Source organism: Xiphophorus maculatus, chromosome 6 (genome assembly GCF_002775205.1).
Source record: "Xiphophorus maculatus strain JP 163 A chromosome 6, X_maculatus-5.0-male, whole genome shotgun sequence".
NCBI lineage: Eukaryota > Metazoa > Chordata > Actinopteri > Cyprinodontiformes > Poeciliidae > Xiphophorus > Xiphophorus maculatus.
This window is the reverse complement of record NC_036448.1, coordinates 9,070,843-9,096,473: the sequence shown is the minus strand read 5'-3', so window position 1 is coordinate 9,096,473 and position 25,631 is coordinate 9,070,843. Positions and strand designations below refer to the sequence as shown.

Below are 25,631 nucleotides of genomic sequence, written 5' to 3'. Positions count from 1 at the left end.
GTTCTTTCCACCAAGAGTTATATTGTAATTGCAGCAGACCTTCCATACAGATGTGGGTTTATACAACAATCATAACAGCTGATCTCAGGCAATGACAATCTCCTTAACTGTTACACTACTGATATCAATTAGCTGGATTTCTGTTAAATTAAGTTACTCACTTTGAAAGGAGTGAGTATTTATGCAATGATTAACTTCATCTTTTATTTGACCTCATTTTAAATAAGTGACAGTGGGTCTAAACATAACCTTTCACTTTGACATTAGATAGGATTTATTTTTAGATTATTTTGAGAATGTTTTTTTTTTTTTTTTTACTAGATTTAAAAAAAACACTGGAAGCGGGTAAATAATTTTTCTGGTTATTGTTAATAAAAAATTGTAAATTAATGAAATGATTAACTTAACATCTTCAGGAAATGTTTGCATTATTAAACTCCAAGAAGTTAAAAACGGATTTAAACAACCTAGAATATAATGATAAAAGAGGTGACTTCAAGACAAAGTATATAAGTTGGATCCAACGAAAAACATAGAAGACGACATCAACATGTGATTGTAATTGCAAGGTTTTTTTGCAAGACTATTTTTTTAAAGCTGTATTTTAAGTTTCATTTCTCTGTAATCGAGGTAAGGACGAATGATCCCGGAACTTTCGTTTCCCGAGCACAGTCGGAATAGTTTAGCTGTCGGACTACGGACAACAAGCTAGTTAGCGGCCGTTGGAAACAAAACAGAGCGAGTTTTACCGATTCTTTATCAAACCTTCACTCTGTTTGGTCGGGTTCGTGCCTAAACGGCTCGTTTTCCAGTTTCGACTGTTTGCCGTGCTCATACAAAAGCTCAAAGTTTGCTAGTAAAGATGGGGGTGCCGAAATTTTACCGCTGGATTTCTGAACGCTATCCTTGTCTCAGTGAAGTTGTCAAAGAACACAAGGTAGGCAAGCTTTTAGCTGTTTGCGGCGGCCCGAAACTTTTTAACCCACGTAGCTCCTCTGTGTTTTCTTTATCACTAAACGGCTCTTATTTCTCCAAACAATCCATAGTTTATGTATTATCTGAACACATTACAGACACAAGGTCATTAGCCATATTCCTTCACTAATTGTGAGCTGGTTTGGTTTATTTCCTCGCACGGTTTGACTTAATGTTAAAATTAATATTTTAAAACTTGTAATTCGGATGATTGTTGAGCAAGACAATTCCAAACAACAACTCAGTCATTTGACGTGTCTGACCGTAGTATCGCGATAGCAGCGGGCAACATAAAGTTGTGGCAAGGGGCAGAGCATAATAATAACTTTAGTTTTTAGTGAAACACTGCGCTGTGTTGCATTTGTGTAAACAGCACTGATTGTTTTAGCTCGCATTTCGTGGTGAAGTGGGGCTACTTAAATCGCTCCACATCAGTGACTCAGCGTAGTATTTCAGTTTTTCTACTGTCGTTTCATCAGTGTTGTTCTTATTGCATCAGATAGTCTTCTGCAAGTAAAAAAGAAAAACCTTGACAGCTTTATTTTATACTTTAAAGCATTTCCCGCTAATTTTGCTGATTGTTATGGATGATGATTTGTCTGGTGAGCCTTGAAGAAAAACATCTACTCTAAAATGAAAATGAAATAGTTAGAAAGTGGACACAGTGTGGAAAAATAACACACACCGACAGGGTATTGCACGTATAAACGCTCCATTAAATGATGTGCAAAAAGCACTTAAATTGTTTTATTATTCCATTGAATTTTCCCCCACGAAAAATGTCAACATTAAATCCAGTCTAGGTTAAAATTCCAGTAGTGTTCAATAGACTGAAAATATAAAACCATACAGAAAGCTCCAAAAGGTTGACTTGTCTTCCTCAACATTCCAGTCTTTGTGGATTTCTATAAGAATAAATGTTGGAGATTTTGTCTTTTTTATTTTTTTTATTTATTGGCATTCCCCAAATTCACATTCCTTTAATTAAATGGAATAACTTTGGGTCCTCGATTATCTTTCTTTGAATTGCTCCTGTAGATATGAGCAAGTTTAGGTCAGTTTTACTTAAATTGCATGTTCTCTTGTTTTTGCAGTATTGAAGAGCGACTGTTTGGGTTAGGATTATATTCACATCCAATGGAAATACGATGTTATAAATTACTGCATGAAAACTCTTAGGCATTTTTGATCAACTTGGAAAAAAATAAAACTAAATGACCAATTCCAAACATATATAATTTCTCATTTTAAAGACATGTACTGAAAAAGCTGGATTTTTCAAAAAAATGTCAGTGTGATATTATGTCACCAGTAAAATACATATTCATACAACTTACTTTGACAGTGTTTTTAAAAATCCATGAGCTACTGACTTCATATTTTCTTTCTACCTGCAGATTCCAGAATTCGACAACCTTTATCTGGACATGAATGGCATCATCCACCAGTGCTCTCACCCAAATGACGAAGATGTCCATTTTCGCATCTCCGAGGAGAAGATCTTTGCGGACATTTTCCATTACCTGGAGGTACTGTTTCGGATCATCAAGCCACGCAAGGTCTTCTTCATGGCTGTGGATGGTGTGGCACCAAGGGCAAAGATGAACCAGCAGAGAGGACGCAGATTCAGGTAGAAATGGACGAGGTCAATGCATGTAATCTGTATATTTTTGTAGTTTTTCTCTTTTTTTTTTTGTTTTGTTTGCATTTTTTTTATTTTGATACAAATATAGATTATTTTCAGTTCATCTCACCTGAATAAGATTAAAAATGAACTACAGTAGCCTAAATAGAACAATTACCGCTTGTACTTTAAAGATGAAATCCATCTAAATACAAGCAGAGACTCAGCCTGTTATTGTTAGTCTGACCACTCCCTCTTTTTTTTTTGTTTGCGTCCAGGTCCGCCAAAGAAGCAGAGGAGAAGATTAAAAAGGCTCTGGACAAAGGAGAGGTTCTTCCAACAGAAGCTCGCTTCGACTCCAACTGTATCACTCCTGGTAGGGTTGGCCTAAAGCTCTCCTCACTGTAAACATTACTTATTTAAAAAACAAAAGTCATTTTCTGACTCGTTGTCTTAATTTTGACTTTTTTTAAACACTTTTGTCTTGTGTGATTCTTACCAATCTCCCGTAGCGGAACAATTTTCACACAGTTTTTCTTCTGAACTTTTTCCAGGCACCGATTTTATGGCGAGACTACAGGAACAGCTCAAGTACTTTGTCCACAACAAGGTGTCTACAGACAAGCTGTGGCAAAACGTCAAAGTCTTCTTGTCGGGTCATGAGGTACGTTTTGGCTGCTGCTTAAATGTAAGGCTTCGCAATGGCTTGAGTTGACGTCAAAGTTTCTGGGGGTTTTTTCTAGACACCGGGTGAAGGAGAACATAAGATCATGGAGTTTATCCGTTCTGAGAACGCCAAACCGAATCATGATCCCAACACCCGACACTGCCTGTATGGGCTGGATGCTGACCTGGTACGCTTTCAATTGGTGTAAAAGCAAGGATGTAGCTTCTCAAACTCTTTTGCTTCTCAAACCCTTTTGAAGCTCATCTTGTCCTTTTTTTTCTTTCTTTGTAGATCATGTTGGGTTTAACCAGTCATGAGCATAATTTCTCCCTGCTCAGAGAGGAAGTCCGCTTTGGAGGAAAAAAATCCCAGAAAAGGTTCCTTTTTTTCCTCTCTTTCTCTCTCTCCTTTCTGTATTCATTTTCTGTTCTTTTGGGCTGTTTTGATCGAGTGTTTTAAGCCCAGCTTGTTTCTTCTCTTCTCTTCCAGAATAACGGCTCCAGAGGAGACGACTTTTCACCTGCTGCATCTGTCTCTGATGAGGGAGTACATCGACTACGAGTTCTCAGAGCTAAAGGTGTTATGCACTTAAACACAAAGCTGTTCAAATGGTACATTTACATGAAAAGTGACATTCTGAGGTTAACCCCAAATGCAATGCAAACAGCTTATGTACCCTCAGTGACAGAAGAAACATTTTATTTAGAGTTAAAATAAATGACTCTAAATAAAGTTATTTATTTAGAGGACAACCTTTTTTCTGTTGTTCTGTTACAACCACAAATAATATTTTCTTTAAATTTCATGTGATAGATTGACACAAAGTAGAAAGGAGATGGATAATTAGTTTTCAAATATATTTATTTCTTCATGTAGACATTTATTTTTTGCACATTTTCCATTGGGAAAATAGCTCATGTTCAGTCAGGTTGGATGGACAGTGACTTTCTAATCTTGACTTTGACTGGGCCATTTTGTCACATGATTATGCTTTGACACATTTCAATTTTTGATTTTTATTTGAAGGGGAAAAAAAACTTTTAGAAAACCATTGAGAGATGATTTAAGTGTAAAAAATGTTCCAGAGCTACAAACCGTGCTTCATAGAGAGGAAGATGGCCAAGTCATCTATTGAAGTACACTTTATACTCGTTGTAATCTATACTCTTGTGTCTGTGACTGTTTTTCAGCATCATATGGGTTCTGATTATGATCTGGAGCGAATAATAGACGACTGGATTTTAATGGGGTTCCTTGTAGGAAATGATTTCATTCCTCACCTCCCTCATCTTCACATTAATCATGATGCTTTGCCGTTGCTGTACAAAACTTACGTCAGTGTACTACCCAGCCTGGGGGGTGAGGCACTAACACACAAACACACACACTCAGATAATTATATTACATAGTATATGTTTGATTGCATGTGCCAGAGTCTGTCCGGTTGTTGATATTGCCCTTCACGTGTGTGTAGCTTTAATTTCTGAATGTTCCATTCACACTGACATCAGAATGTAGCAATATGCTTTCTTTATCTCGTACGTCATGACTGTTCATTGATTAAAACAGAAATCTGTTCGTAATTGCAGGTTACCTGAATGAGAATGGCTACTTAAACCTCAGAAATTTTGAGAAATACCTGGAGAAACTTTCTGAGGTAAGCAATCATCAAAAAGTTGCCTTTAATTCCTTTTTTCCTTTTTTTTTCTTCCTCGTATCTTGATTTTTTTTTTCTCCTTCCTTCCTTAAGTCCTACCCTTATGTCCTTCTTTCCTCCCTCATACCTTTAAATTTTTTGTGCCCTTATTTTGTTGCGCATTTGTGTCTTTCTTAATGTCCTTCCATCGTGTTTTCATTCCATCCTTGCTTTGTCCTAACTTCCTCCCATTTTCTCTATTCCTTCCCCCTCAATTATTTCTCCATTTTTGCTTCCGTCCTTCCTTCGTTCTATTCTTCCTCCCTTTCTTTCCTTTCTTTCCATGTCCTTTTTTCCCTTTTTATTCATGAAAAATGTGAAGGAATCTTGAGTAAAAAGTTAGTTTTTTTTCCCGTCACTCCTCTGTATCTTTCTAGTTTGACCGGGAACACTTTAGCGAGGTGTTTGTAGACTTGAAGTGGTTCGAGAGTAAAGTCGGCAACAAATACCTGAACGAGTCGGCCGGTCTGGCAGCCGAGCAGGAAGCGGCGATCCGAGCTGGGAGAAAGACGAAGGTAGGAAAGCAGCAATTTAAAGAAACTGCCATGTTTGATTCTTAGCTTGGGTAATTAAAAAAAAAATGTCTTGTAATATTCACTCCAAATTGTTGTTTCTAATAAATTAAAGGACTCTTCTATTCATCTCACCACCTTGACCTCATCGGAAAAAGTGACTGAACAAGAAAAAGAAGACATGGCAGATGATGATGAGGAAGAGGAGGAGGAAGAAAAAGATGAGATGTTTGAAACAGAGTTCAGACAATACAAACGGACATACTATATGACCAAGATGGGCGTGGATGTGGTGTCTGAGTGAGTGTCATTCAAATAATTCACAATTTAATAGTTGGCAAGCACAATTTTTCTTTTTGGAAACATACTTCTGATACTGATAGTTATCATGTATCAGAACTGTGTTTGTTCTGATACATGATAGTTATGTTTCCTACTTCTAAAAGTAGTGTGAGAATGGATTCGAATGGCCTCTGCCTGGTTTTAGCTTTCAGTTTATTTACCTTTAGGAGCTTGTTGGTTGTAGCTAAATTACAGAGTGGTTTGTCTTGGGTAGGTGTCTCCAAACACACCTGCTATTGTTTTGTTTTTTTATGCTGGCGCAGCAGTACAAAGTGCCAGAGGGTTGAGCAGAGTGAAAATATGTATCAGAGGTGGCAGCGTTTGATAACTGTATCCAGTCACATGACCGACACTCTAATGTTTTGGAGGAAAGGTTGTGCGACCAGTTAAAACAGATTATTCTTAATTATGGATATAAAAACAAGAATTTGGGCAAATTATTGAGTTTCAAATTATTGAGTTCTTACGAGTTTTGTCATGAGAAACTATTTTTTTTTAGTTTCTCATGACAAAAACATACAAATTGAACTTTGTTCTATTTCACTACTTGTTTGTGAATGAGACTTTCTTACTCCAGGGTTTTAGTTGAGTGTGGTTTAAATGCTAAATGGCATTAAAGAATTGTTCATTGTTGAATACATCAGGCTTTTTCAGACTATTTTAAAGCTTTGTGGCACATCAATCAGATCTAAAATCAGGGTGCCCATACATCCTTAATAAGTCTTAAATTTATGTATCCAAAATTAAGGCTTTGAAATGTTTTAAAAATAAATTAGACATTTTAATATGCCCTGAATTTAGACCTGTGATTAATATGTTGATCGCAGGTCTTAAATTCTGTCGATAATGGTCTTAAAGAGGTCTTACAAAGTCTTACATTTGAGTTGTACTAAAAAAAATATCTTAAACTAATTCTGAATTGAAAGCCACCTTCATCATTGTGCTTTTTCACGATTTGCGGAATAGACGGGTAATAAAACCCAAATACAACAGCTTCCTGTGTGGCAGCTTCCTTTAAATGGAGCAAACAGCTTTGTGTTTCCTCTTATTGACAAAAAAAATTACGAGGTGCTATTTAACCAAAGACAGTTCAGTGACACCATGAGCATAGGTGATTGTCAGCAGTTCTTCTTTGTTCAGATTATATTTGCCCACCTGAGCGTGGCAAAATGCGTGCCCACCTGCGTGCTACCTTAAACTAGCACAGCATGCCATCTCTGACTGGCACAGAACTGAATGAACCAAGCTCAGAGAACAATAGTTACCAGACAAACCCAACGTCAATCACTGATCACCAGTTCTCACCTTTTGGTAACGTAGAGCTACGTTTTGATTCCAATTATTTGCAGTGAATTTCTCGCCAAGCAAGCCAAATGCTATGTGGAAGGCATCCAGTGGATTCTTCACTACTACTACCATGGTGTTCAGTCGTGGAGCTGGTGAGTGCATCTCCCATCCAGTGAGGGTTGCTACAGCAACTATTTCTAATCTGAGTTTGAGTTTCACTGACATTCTTTCACCTTTTGGAAACAGATCTCACATTCATTTTGAAATCAAGGTTTAAATGTATGTGCACACCTCTGCAGGTACTATCCTTTCCACTACGCCCCGTTTCTTTCTGACATCCGAAACATATCAGAGTTGAAGCTGACCTTTGACCTTGGGAAACCCTTCATGCCTTTCCAACAGCTGTTGGCTGTCCTGCCTGCTGCCAGCAAGGAGCTGCTCCCAGAGGGCTACAGGGTAACTACTCAAACACCATCACAAAGTCTATCAACATGCTCAGAGGCGTGCCGTGTGGACGTATAAAGGAACTACACTTATTTGCCTTTTCCACCCACTGATTGGCTATGGGGCAAGGAGAAGTACAAAGGTTTTCACAGAGTTGACACAGGGAAACATTAATAAAACTGAAGCGAGACTATAATAATATTTAGAATATAATTCTAACATTTACAACTCGGCTTTCTGAATTAGACACAGATGGGCATGCTATAATTAATAAGTGTCAGCTGTTCAGACACAAACATTTCCCCCAAAACTTACAGAACATCACACCCATGAAGTGCCTCATGCAATAGTCCTTATAGAAAAAAAAGAGCTCCCTGACATAAGTTTTCCTTTTGAGGTTTTTCACTTTAAAGTTCCTTCACAAGTGCTTTGAAATAACATTGGACCCAAAATAATGCAGCCTTGGTATATACTGAAACAAGAGAACAGGATATTACATCATATTCTCCCCCAGGTCTGGTGCATATTCCACTAGAAATGCTCCTGTCAGCGTGTGGCGATGAATCACAGAGAAATCCTTGTCCTCATTCTCGTTACGGCTGAAACACAAAACTTTCTCATGCAGCCTATAAATGAAACGTCTTGCGGGAAACTTTGAAGTTTCGCTTAGAGACGGCTCAGCCTTTTTTTTTTTTTAGTCCAGGATCGTTTGTGTTCCAAATAATTAGCTGAGTGGATCATATATCAAAAAATATGTGAACAAAACATTTTATTTGCTATGTTTGTTTATTTACTTGTTCATTTATTACAGTTTCACACCGATTATTTTAACATATGTCACTCAGTAACGGAGAGAACTGAACTGAAATTATTGTGGATTTACAGAGGTTTTTATGTCCTTTGAAGATGTCTCCCATTTGATGGATTTACAGGTTCAGCAATTAATAACGTTTAAAACGTATTTTTAATTTTTGAAATTTTGTCTTACTGAAAGCCTTTTACAGATGTTGTTCTTTGTTGCTTGAAGTCTGAACCCTGTAGGAAATGCCTAATATTTTGCTGGGAAGGGCTTAGAATCTGTTGATAACTGCTTGCAGTTCAAGTGTTGTTTTGTAATTACAGTATAAAAATGGGCAAAAGAAAGTATGGAACAGTAAAATAGTAAATTCAGATGTTAATCTGTTCTTATTATTTATTTTTTTAGGACTTGATGACCAGTCCAAACTCTCCCATTATCGAATACTATCCTCTTGACTTCAAAACTGACCTCAATGGAAAGCAGCAGGAGTGGGAAGCTGTGGTGCTCATTCCATTCATAGACGAGGTATGCACACACACATACACACACACGCACACACAGGGAACTTGAGGCCATAAGTCAAACTTATTAACTTGTCTGTCCGTTTGTGAAAAAGACGTGCCTTTTAGCAGCTATGGAGCCTTTCAGTTCCGAACTGACGAGGGAAGAGAAGGCCAGGAACCGACACTCAGAGTGTGCCATGTACTCCTACGACCCAGACATGGACTTCACATACGCCTCCTCCCTGCCGCAGCTCTTCCCAAACATCGTCCATTGTCATGCCAGGTACATTTACACATTTTATCCTTGCAGTTTCTGAAAAGGCCAGAGCTGAATACCTTTTGAGGGTGTTCAGAAAATGTCTACCCTGTGACTTGGAGTTTCTTCGACTGTTCCAGGGAAGTCCTGATCCCCCTGGATGCCTGGCATGTGCCATCAGACCACGTCAGCAAGCGCGTCGACCGATCGACTTTATACTTCTGCGGTTTCCCCACTCTGCACCACATCAAGCACAAGGTGGGGGAGCCTGTTGACGTTTAGCACAATCTAGAGTTACTTCAGCTCAAATTTGGCATTTATCTGAGGTCCATAAAGAAGGGTTTGTTTCAGTTTCTCTCAGCTCTGAAAGAAATATTTAAACTCTGCAAGTATGACATGTTTGATCCAGGTTTCGAATCCTTTTTCTTTCGCTTTCCTGTTATTTCTGATATTTTCTCATTCACTGCCTGTAGTTTTATAAGAAGAAGAGCGGAGTGGTCGTGTTCCAGCAGAGCAGCAGAGGAGAAAACATGATTCTGGACATCCTTCCCAGTCAGGATGGGGAAACGGTGAGCATTTGTTTTTGTGTCTGAAAAATCCCAAACTGGTCACTACTAAGAACAGAAATCCTCTGTGTTAGAGAATTGTGCAACGATCTTTGTTTTCATATCCAACCACTGTTTTATTTTATTTTTTCCTTCTCTATATCTGCAGATATGTGATCATGTTGCTGCAGACCTTTTGGGGAAGCCTGTGTTTGTCAACTGGCCCCATCTAGAGGAAGCTCGTGTTATTGCAGTATCGGATGGAGAAACCAAGTGAGAATATTGACATTCTGAAAATGCATTTTTAGATGCCTCCCCTCCTCATTTATCTTTTGTTAAATCTAAAATTAAAATTAGTAAAAGCAACCAAAACTTTGCAACCCATCTTTCAGATTTGCTCTAGAGGAGCCTCCTGGAGTCCAACAAGTGTATGACAGGCCGTCCAGTCCTCCACCCACTAAAGTATCTTATCTGTCTGACAAAGAGCAGAAGGACTGGGTGAAGGATGTCCAGGGAATCACTGAACAGTAATTCGTGCTTACCAATAAAGCAGAACAATTCATTTTGATTCATTTTGTCTGTCTTAGATTAAAGTTGCTTTTTTTTCCTCAGTTTCTTCAAAAGGAAAGGCATCGCAGTGAACGAGACAACCGTGCTTTTGTACGGTCAGATGCTGACAGGAAGGAAGTATGTCCCTAAAGCCAGTGGAGTGGTGGAGCTGGAGAAACAGTGGGCCAAACAGGTTCTCCCATTCGCCTACCAGACTGTGGTTAAGGTACCTGCATACAAACACAGTGAAATAACGCGCCAGTCAGAACTGAGGCAGCAGTTCTAGTCAAAAGCACGACTTACATTTTTTTATCCTACTTGTGCAAGAATTTAGTTCAGACCAAAGTTGTTCAGCAGACGATGCTGCAAGGCGTCGTATGTTAAACTCCCCACAAATATCTTTTCTACGTATAAGAAGTTGAGATATCCTTTTCAGGACTTCTTGCTCTTGATAGCAATCATTTAGGGTTACTCTTTGTTCAGTTTTCGAATAGAACATGGACGTCAAATTCATGTAGCCTGTAAATAACGTTAATTCTCCCCTCATTCTCAGGATATCGAGGCCTTTTATTCGTATCTGACCTGCTTTAAGAGTTTGGATGAACTTTTTCCTCCATCAACGACAGTCTTCATGGTGGGAAGCCCTTACTATGGTGCCATGGGAGAGGTGAGTCATCAACTTCTAAGGGATTGGATCATTGATCTGCCCTAAGTTCTGCTTCTGTACTTGGCCCACAAAAAAGGAAGAAAAAAAAGCTAATAGCCTTTAAAAAACAAACCATAAAATCCAATTACTATTTTTTTTTCCATTACTTTAGATTTTTGTTGTAAACTGAAGTTCAGCTTGTTTAAATCACAATCTCTCTAATCTCTAAGACTCCCTTTAATGATGCTAGTTGGGTTGTATTAGTCGAATTAACACCAGCCGCTCTTTAAACTTTTCTTTCAGGTTCAAGACTCTCAAGATGTAATCAAAGACGGTCGGATACGGGTGGTTTTCAGCGTGCCTCATGAGCCGCAGCTGGAACACTTAATCCAGAATCAGCATGTAAGACCCTGTGAAGACGTGTCGCTTTAAATCACGGAACGGGCGTCTGTCCTTATTTGTTTATGTGAATTTTTCCAGAAATACTCGGTCAAGTACTGCCCAGGCTACGTCCTGGCTTCCCGCCTCAGCGTCAGCAGCTACCTCGTCTCCCGCTTCTCGGGAAGCATCTTCATCGGCCGGGGCTCCAAGAAGAAGTTTGTGTCTGAATGTTTGTTGGTTTGCTTCAAACACAGATCTTTGTTCTTGTGCTGAGCGTACTTTATACGTCTTCACTGTGTACAGTCCATGCGGGGAGCAAAGAGCTAACGTTGGGCTTAACCTGAAGTTCAACAAGAAGAACGAGGAGGTTCCTGGGTACACCAAGAGAACTGAGAAAGAGTGGCTGTACTCTGCTGCTGTGGAGGAGCTGCTTGCTGAATACCTGGACAGGTACAATCTTTCTTTGCTACGCTAAATCTGCTGCTAAGTTTTCTTTTGTCAAACTTCTGGCTGCAGATTTTGACTCTATGGCGCATTTAGATTGGCTCCACTTATCGGCCAGCTCCATTCTGTGCCGTCATGCTGGATAAAGCATCTGTTTTCATTGTGTCAAAAAGCGAACAGATACCCATTCTTGACTTTTTTTTTTGTATTTTCATAGATTTTCTGAAGTTTTTGATGCAGTGTCCAGAAACAGTCACGACGACGTGTTCTACGAAGACGACATCTGGCCGGCAGCGGATCAGAACGGGTGAGGACAAAGAAAACATTCAGACCTAACAAACCAGATGTTTAGAGAGTCGAACTTCCCCCTTCTCTTTCCAACGAAGCCAGGAGCTAAATTAAGCTCCAGGCTACATGTTTGGATCAATGCATTGTAATGAATGTTAGATCAGATATCTCAAAATGTGAGCAAAATCAGTAACGCAAAGAATTTCTTGGACAGTAGAAAATATAAGCCGTGAATAAAAATACATCACATTCATTCTCCACTTGCCATTAATATATTTTATATATTTTTTGTTTAAAGTTGTGGAACAGAAACAGTTGCGTGCAGACAGGTTTTTCATCCAGATTCAAGTTTTTACAATAAAACAACGTCGGAATGGAAAGGATTCAACTTGTTTCAATTTTTCCCCAAAGCTCAACAACATTGTAGACTCAAGTCTTTGTTTACTTACTTGTACTAATTCACCTGAGTTATTGCATGTGGTTTGTTTTTCTTATATCCTGCTGCCAAAAACAAAACCCAACAACCACACAGTAACCAAACAGTTTCTGAAGTCCAAATAGCTGATGCCTCCACAGAGAGACAATGGAATTCTGTTGAGGAAATTTACCAGCATTCCCACTGGTTGCTGAAAACATACATTTGAACAAGTCTTAAATGGATTCAGATTTTTCATTCTAGGGCTTAGATGTCACTTTGTTGGGAACGTTTCTACATTGGTTCTTGGTCTCTTGTCTTCATTTTGCAGCAGGATGTGTAGAGATTTCACTGTAGAAATATCTGTTTTCCCCAAGGTGTTTTCCTTTTCAACGCTTGATGCACGCCATAAATAACATTTCTTGCTTAACTCCTTCACGTGTGTAAGGGTATTCATTATTTGCTTTCCTTTTACAGGGCGGAGAAGGTGGCTGAAATCACCTCCTGGTTGAAAAGTCATCCAGTCAGCTCCACCAGCAGGGCATCATGTGACCTCCAGGTTCTGGACTCCGCCATTGTGGAGAAGATCGAGGAAGCCGTGGAAAAGACCAAGGTGAGAGTCTCATCCTGTGACTTGCTCCTTCTAATCACAAAGCGTTGTCTTTGTCCTGGCTGGATCTGTCTCGCGGTAACTTCTCCTCCCTCAGATGAAGAAGAGCACCAAGAAAGTCCGTGTGACGGTCAAGCCTCATCTCCTGTTTCGGGTCAGTGATGCCTCTTGCTAGTTTGTTGCGTCGCTGGTTGTTATGCGGTGAATAAAATGCGATGCTGCTTGTGTGTAGCCCCTGGAGCAGCAGCAGGGCGTGGTCCCGGACCCCGACGCCGAGTACCGACTGTTTGACAGAGTCGTCAACATCAGGGAGAGCTTCACCGTCCCACTGGGACACAGAGGGACGATCATCGGCATTAAAGGAGGTAGAAGCACTCAACTTTACATATAATCTAGATATAGACAAAAAAAAGGATATTACTTCAAGAACATCAATCATTGTGTTTTCAGCGGACCGTGAGGCTGAGGTTCTCTATGAGGTTCTGTTTGATGAGGAATTTGCTGGAGGTCTTAACATCAGGTGAGTTGGTGTGCTTTTAGGTTGTTTGGGGGGTTTTTTGTTTCAAGAGATGTTGGTAAAGCTAAGAAAAAACAAGTTGGTTCAGGTCTCTAAAATTTTTCTCAGCAGAGATGAAAGGCAGGAGAAAACCAGAGATCACAAATTCATGAAGTCTATTAATAATGCGTCTATCATAATGAGTAAATTAAGTCCAACTGTACGAGTATTAGTCATACTAGGAAAAAATTGTACAAAATAAAATTATGAGAAAAAAGTTTAAATATTACAAGAATAAAAACAAAAGTTGTAATATTATGACCTTATTGTCATAAATTATTTTTGTATTTTCTTAGTGTGGCCCTAATACTCTTTTGCACACCTGTGCCTAGTTTAGTTTAATTTTCCAGTGAAATTAGTGAGGAAACATCATGAAGACCAAGAATCGAAGCACCGTGTTCAGGAATAAAGACGTGGAGGCATTTCAAACAGAATGTGAAGTTTTGAGCGTCTCAATGAACGCCATTTAAACTCGCAGCCAGACGTGATAAAGTTTCCCAGCAGGCTTGTGCAGGCAGGCGTTGCTCTGGTCAGATGAGACCAAAACGCGTCCCGTCTCTCTGCTCAGGTGTGTCTCCCCCCGCGGTTACCGCCTCCCTCCCTGCGCTCTCATCAACCTGTCCCACGGCACCCGGCTGGACCACGGCTCTCACAAACTCACCGCCATCGTCAAACCGCAACCGGCCACCAGCGCCAACTTCAGCATGCAGCGCCTGGCGGGCCTGAATCACTCGCCTCGCTCGCCCTTTGTACCCACACAGGTGAGAGAGGGAACGACTGGAGACATTATGCGAGATGAAGTAATTCTCAATTTTAACCGCTGCACATCCTCGTCTGCAGCACAAGAACCCCGTGGCGTCTCAGGGTAACAAAACCCCATCTAAAGGTCCCAACCAGAGCCAACAAGCTAAGGTAAGTACCACATGTTGCTTCGTGTACGTCAGCTTGATTAAAACAGTATAAAGCCTTGTGTTTGTGTCTCCATCCAGTCTAAAGAGGAGTACAGCAACGTGTGGCAATCGCTCCAGAAGACCGGCCGTCCCAGCCAACCTCCAGCTCACTGGCACAATGATGTTAGTGCCTTTGTTTTGCCAGAATACAGATAAAACTGCTTTGATTTGATGGATAAAATTATACTTAAGCACACAACTGTTCTGTTTAGGAGCTTTAGTACCACATACAAAGTTATGGTGGGTTGGATTTGGGCCCTCAGGCCTTGAGTTTGACACACATGCTCTATAAGAAGGAAACACACTCTGTTGTTTATTTATGCAGATTCCAGCCGGTGGCATCAGACTATTAAAGAAAAATGAAGACCTCAACTCCTTCTTCCCTCCAAAGAACACAGCTAATAAGGTTCAAACGAACACAAACTACTATTGACATCTTTATTTTCCATTATGTTTAAAAAAAAAACAACTAAAAAACCCAAAACGATCCGTTCTGCTTAACCGTTCTCCTGTTTGGCTCCGACAGGGTACCACTGAGTTTGAGGATCTCATTGCAAACCTAAAGATCTCCCAGGGCAACCAGCAAACGCCACCGCCTCCTGCCCCTCCGGAGGAACCCAGCAACCAGTCAGATGGTCCGTTGTCCCCCCAGTCCTTCGCCATGGTATGTGCAGAAGGTTGTGATTGCATGACCTTATGATAAAAATAGTCATATACTGCAAAAACACAAAATCATACCTAGTAATTTTAGTCTAGTTTCCAGTGCAAATATCTTATTATACTTCAAGTAAGACAAACTAATTTAAAGTAACTTTTCAGCAAGGTATAGAGGCTTGCTTTAATTAAATAATTCCTTTAATTCCTTAAAATTGAAGAAAAAGTGCATCTTCTATTGGTAGACAAATTAACTTAGACCGTGGGGAAAATGTTTTGTTATAAATTAATCAATATAATCAATATTAAGGAATTAGTTACTTAAATCAAGCTTCTGTATCTTGCTTCAGTTTTGTCTTATGTCACGTTTGCTAAGACATTGGCATGAGAAAGTAGACAAAAAATACTTAAGATTTTGTTTTTGCAGTTTACTAAAAAGCCTGAGTTTGAATAAGTTTTTTTTTTTTTGGGGTGGGGTTTTGTAGAAAGGAACCCTGGTTCTGAAGGAGATGCTGAAGATTGATGGCGCTGGAAAAGGAAGTCCAACATCCCAGGAGTCTGTAGACACAGCTCCCTCTGCTGGCCAGCAGCAGAACAGAAGGCGATCAAGCAAGAAGCTGGGTATGTAGCTGCACGTCTCCACGGCAGCGCAGTGGGGAATCCACGTTGACACGTTTCTCGTCGTACGCTTCTCCCCTCCAGCTGCAACAATAAACAACCCTCCTGGGGAATCAGTCACGCTGGCCTCTCCAGCGCCGGCTGCCTCTGCTCACGCTGCCCTGGGCGGGAAGGTGTCGGAGCTGGCTTGTTTCTGCGTGGGCGTGGGCATGGCCCCGCCCGACTTCAGTTTTATCCGCAACCGACAGGTAACACCGTTTCACAGCTCCCCACCTTAGATCCGGCACTCGTTTCACTTTGGGATCTAACTTGTTGTGCTTCACTGTTTGTCCCCCAAAGGGTCCGGTAGTGTGTCAGGTGAAGCTGTCCAATGGGTTAATGATTCACGGACCTCAGTGTCAGTCAGAAAATGAAGCCAAGGAGAAAGCTGCCTTCTTTGCCCTCCAAAGACTGGTAAATGCTTCACAATTTACTGAAGAAGATCTCAGACTTCAGTGTTTTACGCGCCGGGATGTTTTAATACTCTTAACATACAATATGTCTGACTTCATGTTTACATGTAGAACTCTCTGGGCTCTGGGTTCCCACTCCCTCCTCACCTATATCCGGGGATAGCTCAGATGCAGCCGCCGCCAATGGGAGCCATGCCGCCAGTCTTCAGCCAGCAAGGTCAGTGTGTTGCTCTTATCATCTGCATCTTAGAGTGCGAGGCAGGGAGCCTCGGTACAGACAGCTGCTTATGTGTTTAAATGTTAGAGATTCTGATATACTAGGAAAATCCTCACAGCCACACTTGGGCAAACTTGGCTAAATTTAGCAATTTTTTGAAGAAAGAATTACCCATATCCAGTTGTTGCTTTGCCACAAATTTTTTTTTTTTTTTTAATCTGGACAAAAGTTAAAAATAAATAAATAAATCAGCCCAACAAAGGAATTGAGGGAACTCCTATGCTTTTTTTCAGGTCAGTATGATTTAGAAATCAAATTTTATCCACAGTCAGAGAACTTAATTGAAGTTCTGCATGTTTTTGTTTTTGTTTTTCTTAGGGCTTAACCAGTTAATCGGATTAACCGATTATTGAAATAATCGTCAACTATTGTAGTAATCGAATAATTGTCATCTCATAAAGAGGCCGTTCTCTGGAAGAACAGCACCTCAAAGCATCAAAAAGCCAAACAGTACAAAAAAATATCCATTTTGCATTCAAGATAAAAAATTAAAAAAAACTTTGTCTGTAAAATGTTTTACCCAGAACTCCTCAAATGGCATTGTTTTAACTTTTCCTGATTCCTTTATTTTTTATTTATTTAATCAGGTAAACCCCGTTGAGATCTAGATCTCATTTTCAAGAGGGACCTGAAACAAACTTCACTCCCGGTCGGGGAATCGAACCCCGGTCTCCCGCGTGACAGGCGGGGATACTCACCACTGTACTAACGAAGAGAACTGATTCTAATTCTGTAAACACAAATCTCCTTTTAAGCACCTTTTTCTATCCGATTATTAATTGGTTAATCCACAAAAGTAATCAGCCATACACTGTATAGAAGCTAAGTCGAGCAGAAAGCATTGAGCTTGTCACATAATAAAGCTGAAGTATTTTGTTGCGCATATTCATTCTTTGCACACTAAAGGGATGCTGGTAGTGCATTTTAGCAATAAAATGTTTATTTTATCATTTGTAAAGAGAATTAATTCGTTTATTTGCAATTTATTTTCTCCCCTCCAGGGGGTCTTTTGTGGGCTCTAGTGTCCCTTATATGAAAGTAGGCTGACAGGAAAGGGGGACAGAGAGGGGGGAAGACATGTGGCAAATATTTCCGGGTCCGGGAATCAAACCCGCGATGGCCACGTCGAGGACTCAAGGCCTCCAAACGTGGGTTGCGCTATCCCCTGCGCCACCATGGCACGCCCCAATTTGCATTTTTAATGTTGCACAAAATAGCCTTTAACTGTTAAGTGAAAAATGTGCAGAATGTGGCATTTAAAAAAAAATCTAATGATTAAATAATCAGAATACTCGATAAAACACTTATAATTGTTAGTTGTAAGTAAAACAAACAAAAAAAAACATTTATATTTTTAGTTTTAATTGTGTTCCTTGGAGTATTTTCAATTTGACAATTTTGACCCACCTGGAAAAATTTTCAGACAGCTCTGACTTCCAAATAATGTCTTGAAAAATGCTGAAATTGTGGTGTCACTAGCTAAATATCATATTCATTGTTCCAGGTAGAGAAAGCCATGCCTTGCTGCATTTTACAATGAAGTTAAGTTTTATATCCCGACTATCAAAGACTCTGACAAAAAATATACACTAAAACAATTGAAATCTGTATTGCTTTCAATGTACAGTTGGGAACCGAAGCCCCTTAGCTTTTTCTTGAATACTGTTTATCTATATTTGTTTTTCTTGAGGCATAACAAATGTTTCTGCAAATAAAGTTTAAAAAAAAAAAAAAAAAACAGCCGTCAGCCCCCCCCCCACATCCAACAGACTTCTTGTAGCTTTGATGTGAAGCAGTGATGTCACTCATCCTCTCTGTGACATCACTGGTCACTGTCTCTGTATTCCCAGATTCCACAGAGAAATTCATTTGCAGTTTTAGAGTTTTAGGTTCGACACAGAGAGATGAATACAAGTACAATGGAGGAAAAGCGTTTCTTGATGGAAAAAATTGATATTTTAGAGAATAGCTGTGGGAAGTTCCAGAAAGAGAACGAGCAGCTTAAACAGATGGTGGAAACATTAAGGGTAAAAATCCAGAGGATAAAAGCTAGCAAGGACAACAATGCCACAAGCTGGCAGGCGGTGAACGAGATGCTTTTGAACAGCAACGAGCATTATAAAAAACAATTCAGGTGTCTCGATCTGGACTTGGATGCAGCCACAGAAAAAGTAGAGCAATGGAAAACCAAACATGAGGCCATGGAGAGAAATAATGTGCTCCTTCTTCGGACGTACGACCTTTCAAAACAAAAGGCAATGAATTTGTTGAGAGAGAAGGCAGAAAAAAAATTTTTAATTTCTGAAAGGGGCTCATTGGGGGCCGGAACCAGGGCTGGAAGAATTGCAAGGACCAGGACTGGAAGACGGCCGGAACCAGGGCTGGAAGAATTGCAAGGACCAGGACTGGAAGACGGCCGGGACCAGGACTTGAACCGGGGCTGGGTCCATGTCTGGAACCAGGCCTGGGTCCATGTCCGAGAATAGTGCTGGGTCCATCTCTGGATCCAGGGCTGGGTACATCTCCGGGCACCAGGGCTGGGTCCATCTCTTTGACCAGGGCTGGAACTAGGGCTGGGTCCATATCTGGAACCGGGACTTCTTCCATGTCTGGGACCAGGCCTTGAACCAGGGCTTGGTCCATCTCCGGGACCAGAGCCGGGACCAACTTGCGAAACTTGTTGCATTTTTTCAGTTTTTTAATTTCTGAAGGGGCTCTTTGGGGGCCGGGATCAGGGCTGGAAGAATTGCGAGGACCAGGACTGGAAGACGGCCGGGACCAGGGCTGGAAGAGAGCCGGGACCAGGACTTGAACCAGGGCTGGGTCCATGTCTGGGACCCAGAGCTGGGTCCATGTCTGGAACCAGAGCTGGATCCATGTCCGAGAACAGGGCTGGGTCCATCTCCGAGAACAGGGCTGGGTCCATCTCCGGATCCAGGGCTGGGTCCATCTCCGGATCCAGGGCTGGGTGCATCTCCGGAACCAGGGCTGGGTACATCTCCGGAACCAGGGCTGGGTCCATGTCTGGAACCAGGGCTGGGTCCATCTCCGGGACCAGGGCTGGGTCCATCTCCGGGACCAGGGCTGGGTCCATCTCCGGAACCAGGGCTGGAACCAGGACTGGAACCAGGGCTGGGTCCATGTCCGGGACCAGGACTGGAACCAGGGCGGGGTCCATGTCTGGGACCAGGCTTGGAACCTGGGCTGGGTCCATGTCTGGAACCAGGGCCGGATCCAGGGCTGGGTTCATCTCCGGAAACCAGGGCTGGGGAACCAGGACTGGGTCCATGTCCGGGACCAGGGCTGGGACCAAGACTGGAACCAGGGTTGGGTCCATGTCTGTAATAAGGGCTGCGACCAGGCCTTGAACCAGGGCTGAATCCATGTTTGGAACCAGGGCCGGGACCAAGTTGCGAAACTTGTTGCATTTTGTCAATTTTTTAAGTTCTGAAGGGGCTCTTTGGGGGCCGGGACCAGGGCTGGAAGAATTGCGGGGACCAGGACTGGAAGAGGGCCGGGACCATTGCTGGAAGAATGGCCGGGACCAGAGCTGGAAGAGGGCCGGGACCAGGGCTGAAAGAGGGCCAGGACCAGGACTTGAACCAGGGCTGGGTCCATGTCTGGAACCAGAGCTGGGTCCATGTCTGGAACCAGGGCTGGGTCCATGTCTGGAACCAGAGCTGGGTCCATGTTTGGAACCAGGGCTGGGTCCATCTCCGGAACCAGGACTGGAACCAGGGCTGGGTCCATGTCCGGGACCAGGGCTGGAACCAGGACTGGAACCAGGGCGGGGTCCATGTCCGGGACCAGGTTTGGAACCAGGGCTGGAACCAGGGTGGGGTCCATGTCTGGGACCAGGCTTGGAACCAGGGCTGGGTCCATGCCTGGAACCAGGGCTGGGTCCATCTCCGGAACCAGGGCTGGGTCCATCTCCGGAAACCAGGGCTGGGTCCATGTTTGGAACCAGGGCTGGGTCCATCTCTGGAACCAGGGCTGGAACCAGGACTGGAACCAGGGCTGGGTCCATGTCCGGGACCAGGGCTGGAACCAGGACTGGAACCAGGGCTGGGTCCATGTCCGAGACCAGGGCTGGAACCAGGACTGGAACCAGGGTGGGGTCCATGTCTGGGACCAGGCTTGAAACCTGGGCTGGGTCCATGTCTGGAACCAGGGCCGGATGCAGGGCTGGGTCCATCTCCGGAAACCAGGGCTGGGTCCATCTCCAGGGACCAGGGCTGGGTCCATGTCTGGGACCAGGGCTGGGGAACCAGGGCTGGGTCCATCTCCGGAACCAGGGCTGGGTCCATCTCCGGAACCAGGGATGAGTCCATGGCCGGGACCAGGGCTGGAAGCAGGACTATAACCAGGGCTGAGAACAGGCCTGTAACCAGGGCTGTGTCCGTGACTGGAACCAGGCCTGGGTAAATGTCTGGAACCAGGGTTGGGCCCAGGCCCGGGACCAGGGCGGGGTCCATGTCTGGAACCAGGTCTGGGACCAGGCCTAGAACCAGGGCTGGGTCCATGTCTGGGAAGAGGGCTGGAAGCAGGACTAGAAACAGGGCTGGGTCCATGTCTGGAACCAGGGCTGGGTCCACGCCAAGAACCGGGGCCGGGACCAAGTTGCAAAACTGGTTGCCATCTTGGATTTTTTAATTTCTGATGTGGCTATTTGGGGATCAGGATCAAGGCTGGAAGCAGGTCTGGGTCCATGTCTGGAACCAGGCCTGGGTCCATGCCTAGAACCAGGCATAGAACCAGAACAAGGTTGTGAAACTGGTTGCCAAGTTGGATTTTTTAATTTCTGAAGGGGCTCTTTGGGGGCCGGGACCAGGGCTCAAAGCAGGGCCTGGTCCATGTCTGGAACCAGGGCTTGGTCCAGGCCTGGGACCAAGCCTAGAACCGGGACCGGGACCATGGCTCGGTCCATGTCTGCATCCTGGGCTGAAAGAATGCTCAGACAGCTCTGACTTCCAAATAACCTATTGAAAAATGCTGTCAAATAACGAATCCATAACTTTCTCCCTGAACTGTCTGCTGTGCTACTTGGTCTTTGTGAGAGTCTTGTGCTTTCTAGCATTGTGTGGGTCTGCCATTTAAAATCTCAGTTTATAAAAAAAACAAAAAACTCTTAAGACGTAAGTGAGAAATGTAGTTTCTGTCCAGGTGGTTTGCTGCTGTCCTCTCAGGGCTTCGGCCCCTCCCCTCTGTGGGGGATGACCCTGCCTCCTCACCGCCACCCCACCCAGCCGTTCTACGCAGCACCCGGAACCTTCCCCGGCGCCGTCCACACACCGTCTCCCAACCCTCTACACGTTGGGTCACACAACCAGTTCATCCCCTTACAGGTGAGCTGGAAGAAAAGCTTCAGTATTTCTGTGTCGTTTAAGTATAACCCTCATCCTCGGTTCATTCCCTCCATTACTCCAAACTGATACAGGTGACTAAAAAACGAGCATCGGCCAACAAGAAGAACCAGGAAACCAGAGAGTTTTACAGCGCCGCCCAAACCGTTGCCAAGAACCAATCCCAGAAGGCCCAGAGCTTTGCTCAGTCGCAATCACAGAGCAGCAAACCACACCAGCCACACACACACCAGGCCAACAGCGACCCTGCCTCGTCCAGCCCCGGCCCGGCAGACGCCGTCTCCACGAAGACGGCGGTCCAACACGCGCCTCCCAGACAGAGCGGGCCCGCTGCAGGCCATGCCCCTAGCTCCGCCTCCAAGAGGAAGCACAGGAAGTTAGCTGTTAACTTTGAGGCGACTAAAGTATCAGAGTGAGCTGGGTCTGTGTTTCTGTATGCTGGAGGGGGGAGGAAAAAAATGTATCTTTTTTTTTTCTTAAGTTTCTTTGAATCAAAAACTCATCATCATCTCTCTGCCATTTTAGAACAGAAAGCGGGTGATGGAATTACATTTTTTTTTCCCTTTTAAAATTCGATCCAGATGAAATCAGCAAATCTCCCTGAGATGCCTTTTTAAGCTTAGATATGCCCAGCGTGTCTTAAGCTAACAGGCAGCTGAGCAGATCTTTTATTGCAATTGTATGATTTCTTTTTATATGTATATCTTTGCTAAAGTAACATAGCATTGAGGATCAGTTTTACCTCACCTATTGGACTGAGCAGGCAGAATTTGTTTTCATTAACATATTAGGAATGTACGGCACAACTATAGAGGAAAGAATCATTAGACAGGATTTTTTTAAGTAAATTACAAATATTTCAAACAGATTTGGGTTTATCAAAATACACATGCAAACATCTGACGGGACATTTAAACTTGAGGTTCGTCTAAAAAAGCATCCTGGAGATCTAGTTGTAGGTTTTTAAAAGGGCATTAAAATCTTTTGTTTTGCTCTTTCAAGGAGAGGTGCACTTTATTGTTTTTTCTTTTTTTTAAAGCATTTTTAAAGTGACAAAACCCATTTAATTTTGTCACTGTAACTGCAATTAATTAATTAATTAATTTCCCTCAGGGGGAAAATTTACAGAAAGATCTCTAAGGTAAAACACTGCCTTGAAAACGTAAAACAAAAAAAATATGCATTTTAGTCAACACAAGTCATTTTTCCTAGTTTTTTCTTCCTGTTGAGATTTGGGCATTTTGTAATTTCGTATTTCTTTAGCAGGACACTGAATTTTATTCGACCTGCTTTGATCAGCCAGCACCACAATTTAATACACTAAATAAATAAATCTTTAAATAATTTTTTATTTTGTTTTATAATTGGAGGTCTGGGGAAATAAGTTGCATTTCATCAACAAATAAATATGCTCCTAATTATTTAAATGTGTAAAGAAAAATGCATATTTAAATGTGAAATTCATTTTAAAGTTATAATATTTCTTTAGTTAATTGTTCCAATCTGATATAATGCTAATGTAACATTTGATTGGTTCATCTTCACAGCATGTCAGATTATATTGTGAAAAGCAGTGGTTGCTCCACATCTGCCCTTAAAGTCATAATGTTGAAGTTTGCAACCAGAAATAATTATTCAATATTACGTCCTTTTTGTAAATATTCTTACTAACGGCATGTTGGATTTACATTCATTAAGTTATTTCTATAGATGATTTCAATTTTAAAGGACATGCTATTATTTAAGGATTTATCTAGATTGGAAATTGTGACACATTTGGGCTTCCATAGGGAGAGCCTGACTTAAATGTGCTGCAGTGAAGCGAGGGTTTTTCCATTCGGTCCTCCTCACCATACTGCATTGTTGGGGGTCAGGGGTCATTCGCATTAGCCCTGCCGCAGGTCACAGCGCGCTTTTAATCCCGTCGGTTCAGGGAAATCTCCAGCAAACAAACCCGGATCGTTTTTCTCAGGGACCTCAAATCTTGGCTCAGATTTTCTCCGCTGCGGCCTCCGTCGCTTGCTTTTTCCGGCAATTTTCCCCGTCACTGTCTGCTCGTCTGTCGTTTAGGTTTCCTGATTTTTGCAGAGATCTTCGCTTTCTTTTTTTCTTTCTTTCTTTCCTTTCTGGCTGTAGAGGAGCTTAAGGTTCGGATAAGCATTCTAGATCTTTCATACGGAGATGTTTCAAAATTTGTCTTAAGGTTGGTTTTTTTTTTTAAGCTTTGCTGTCCCACACTCTTCTGTTTCTTAAACTATGAGGTTTAAAAATGATTTTAACACTGCCAAATAATAAAACTAAATATGAAAAAAAAAGAAAATCTAAGAAAAACCTGAATCCTCCGAGTACAGGCTCCCATCAGGAGTCGCACTGAAAATAATTTTCGGCATTTCATTTTTGCCTTTGTTGGAATTGTTTACTAAACCTTTGGAATTGTTTACTAAACCTAAAACCAAAAATATTGTTTCACTATTAATCTGGCTTTACTCAGCTGCAAACTAAAACCTGTTGAAATGGATCAGTTCATGCATTGTCGCCTAGTGACGATTTATTTTTATCAAGGTGTGCACTTTAGGATGGTTTTATCCCTGCATTGGGTTAACATAAAAAAAAAACATATGGATAAAGAATCAAACTTTGTTAGAATTTTTTTCTTTACATTTCAACATTTGTTAAGGAATCGCTCCATAAGGATTTTATTCTTCTTACAGGAAACATTTCTGAACACAGTATCTGTTTCCCTAGAGGTTTTAATTTCACTTTAATTGCTATTTTGTTTTTTTTGTTTGTTTTTGGGGGGGGGTTGACATTTGAGTGGATCAGGGGAAAAGAACCCGCTCTGCTGATCAGGTATTGGAATTGACCCGGACGTAAAGTTGAATGGGTTTCAATGGAGCCTCACCGCTTACCGCGTCAGTAACCGAACCCCCCGCCCCCAAGGGTCTTGTGCTTCTGTAACGCCGTGTTGAAGTTCCTGCTTTATCCCTCTGGTGCACATCAAACGTCACGCAGTCGTAATAAAATCTTTAGTCTGTTTTTAAAGATTTTTCCTTTCTAAATCATGGATTTTATTAGGATTTTTAAGAGTCCGCCTTTGGGTTGTTTGTGACGAAAGCGTTTGTGGAGCAACTTCGTTTTGGGTTGCCTTTGTTCAGAGATGTTGGTCCAGGTTTTCCCTTCGTTTTTCTCTGCCCGTTTTTTCTCGTAACGTTTGAACGTCAAACGTGGGACTGAAGTCTTTAGGTTCTGGTGCAATAAGTGGACGTTGGAAACTTTTTGGGAACTGAAAGCACACCCTGTGTTTATGTGTTTGTGGGGGGGGGCTTTCAGATTTGGAACAAAGTAGAGAATTCTCATGATTAAGATGTGCTGTACATATCCATTTAATAAAAACAAAACTTTTGTTAGAATATGGCTTGTTTGTATGTTCTTTTTGTAAATAATTAAATTTTCTGTGGATATCATGAAGTCAATTGAGTCAACATCTACTTATAAAGCACTTTATAAACAGCTATTAACTGCACCAAAATGCACATACGAATGAAACACAATAAATTAAAGACAGCACGACTAGATTGCAACGTCAGGCCTTGTCGTGTCATATAAAGGCCAAAAAATAAAAATTATTTTTAAGGAGTGATTTCATTTGCTAATGGTTTTCAAATCTGAAGAAAATGGAGGAAGAAAAAAATTAAGTGTAGAAAATTCTCAGTTTGATTAAAAAAAAGTTAACTCCTAATGTGACTTCCCTGTTAGGTGTTGTTTTTAAAGTTGTCTA

General features: G+C 41.9%; 1 protein-coding gene across 1 annotated transcript; it reads left to right on the top strand.

Annotated features, from left to right (window-relative positions):
• Nucleotides 1–693: 693 nt before the first annotated feature.
• xrn1 (5'-3' exoribonuclease 1) lies at nt 694–25,263 on the top strand. The gene is made up of 40 exons (XM_014475993.2): nt 694–937; nt 2,373–2,605; nt 2,878–2,975; nt 3,154–3,263; nt 3,343–3,453; nt 3,558–3,643; nt 3,756–3,843; nt 4,457–4,625; nt 4,856–4,923; nt 5,340–5,477; nt 5,590–5,774; nt 7,166–7,255; nt 7,403–7,559; nt 8,752–8,871; nt 8,963–9,132; nt 9,246–9,363; nt 9,579–9,674; nt 9,820–9,923; nt 10,043–10,177; nt 10,263–10,425; nt 10,753–10,866; nt 11,149–11,247; nt 11,326–11,441; nt 11,530–11,676; nt 11,888–11,977; nt 12,851–12,986; nt 13,081–13,137; nt 13,216–13,348; nt 13,434–13,503; nt 14,108–14,300; nt 14,380–14,451; nt 14,529–14,612; nt 14,815–14,895; nt 15,016–15,153; nt 15,629–15,764; nt 15,846–16,009; nt 16,101–16,214; nt 16,325–16,430; nt 21,654–21,835; nt 21,928–25,263. Exons 1-40 carry the CDS (start codon nt 863–865, stop codon nt 22,267–22,269), a joined length of 5,088 nt encoding a protein of 1,695 aa, XP_014331479.2. The 5' UTR covers nt 694–862; the 3' UTR covers nt 22,270–25,263.
• The last annotated feature ends 368 nt before the right edge of the window (nt 25,264–25,631 follow it).

Coding starts and splice junctions, on each gene's coding strand:
- xrn1 (XM_014475993.2), top strand. CDS start 863: ATGGGGGTGCCGAAATTTTACCGCTGGATTTCTGAACGCTATCCTTGT. Junction 3,264..3,342: donor TCTTCTTGTCGGGTCATGAG/GTACGTTTTGGC, acceptor GGTTTTTTCTAG/ACACCGGGTGAAGGAGAACA. Junction 14,896..15,015: donor CAAAGAACACAGCTAATAAG/GTTCAAACGAAC, acceptor TGGCTCCGACAG/GGTACCACTGAGTTTGAGGA.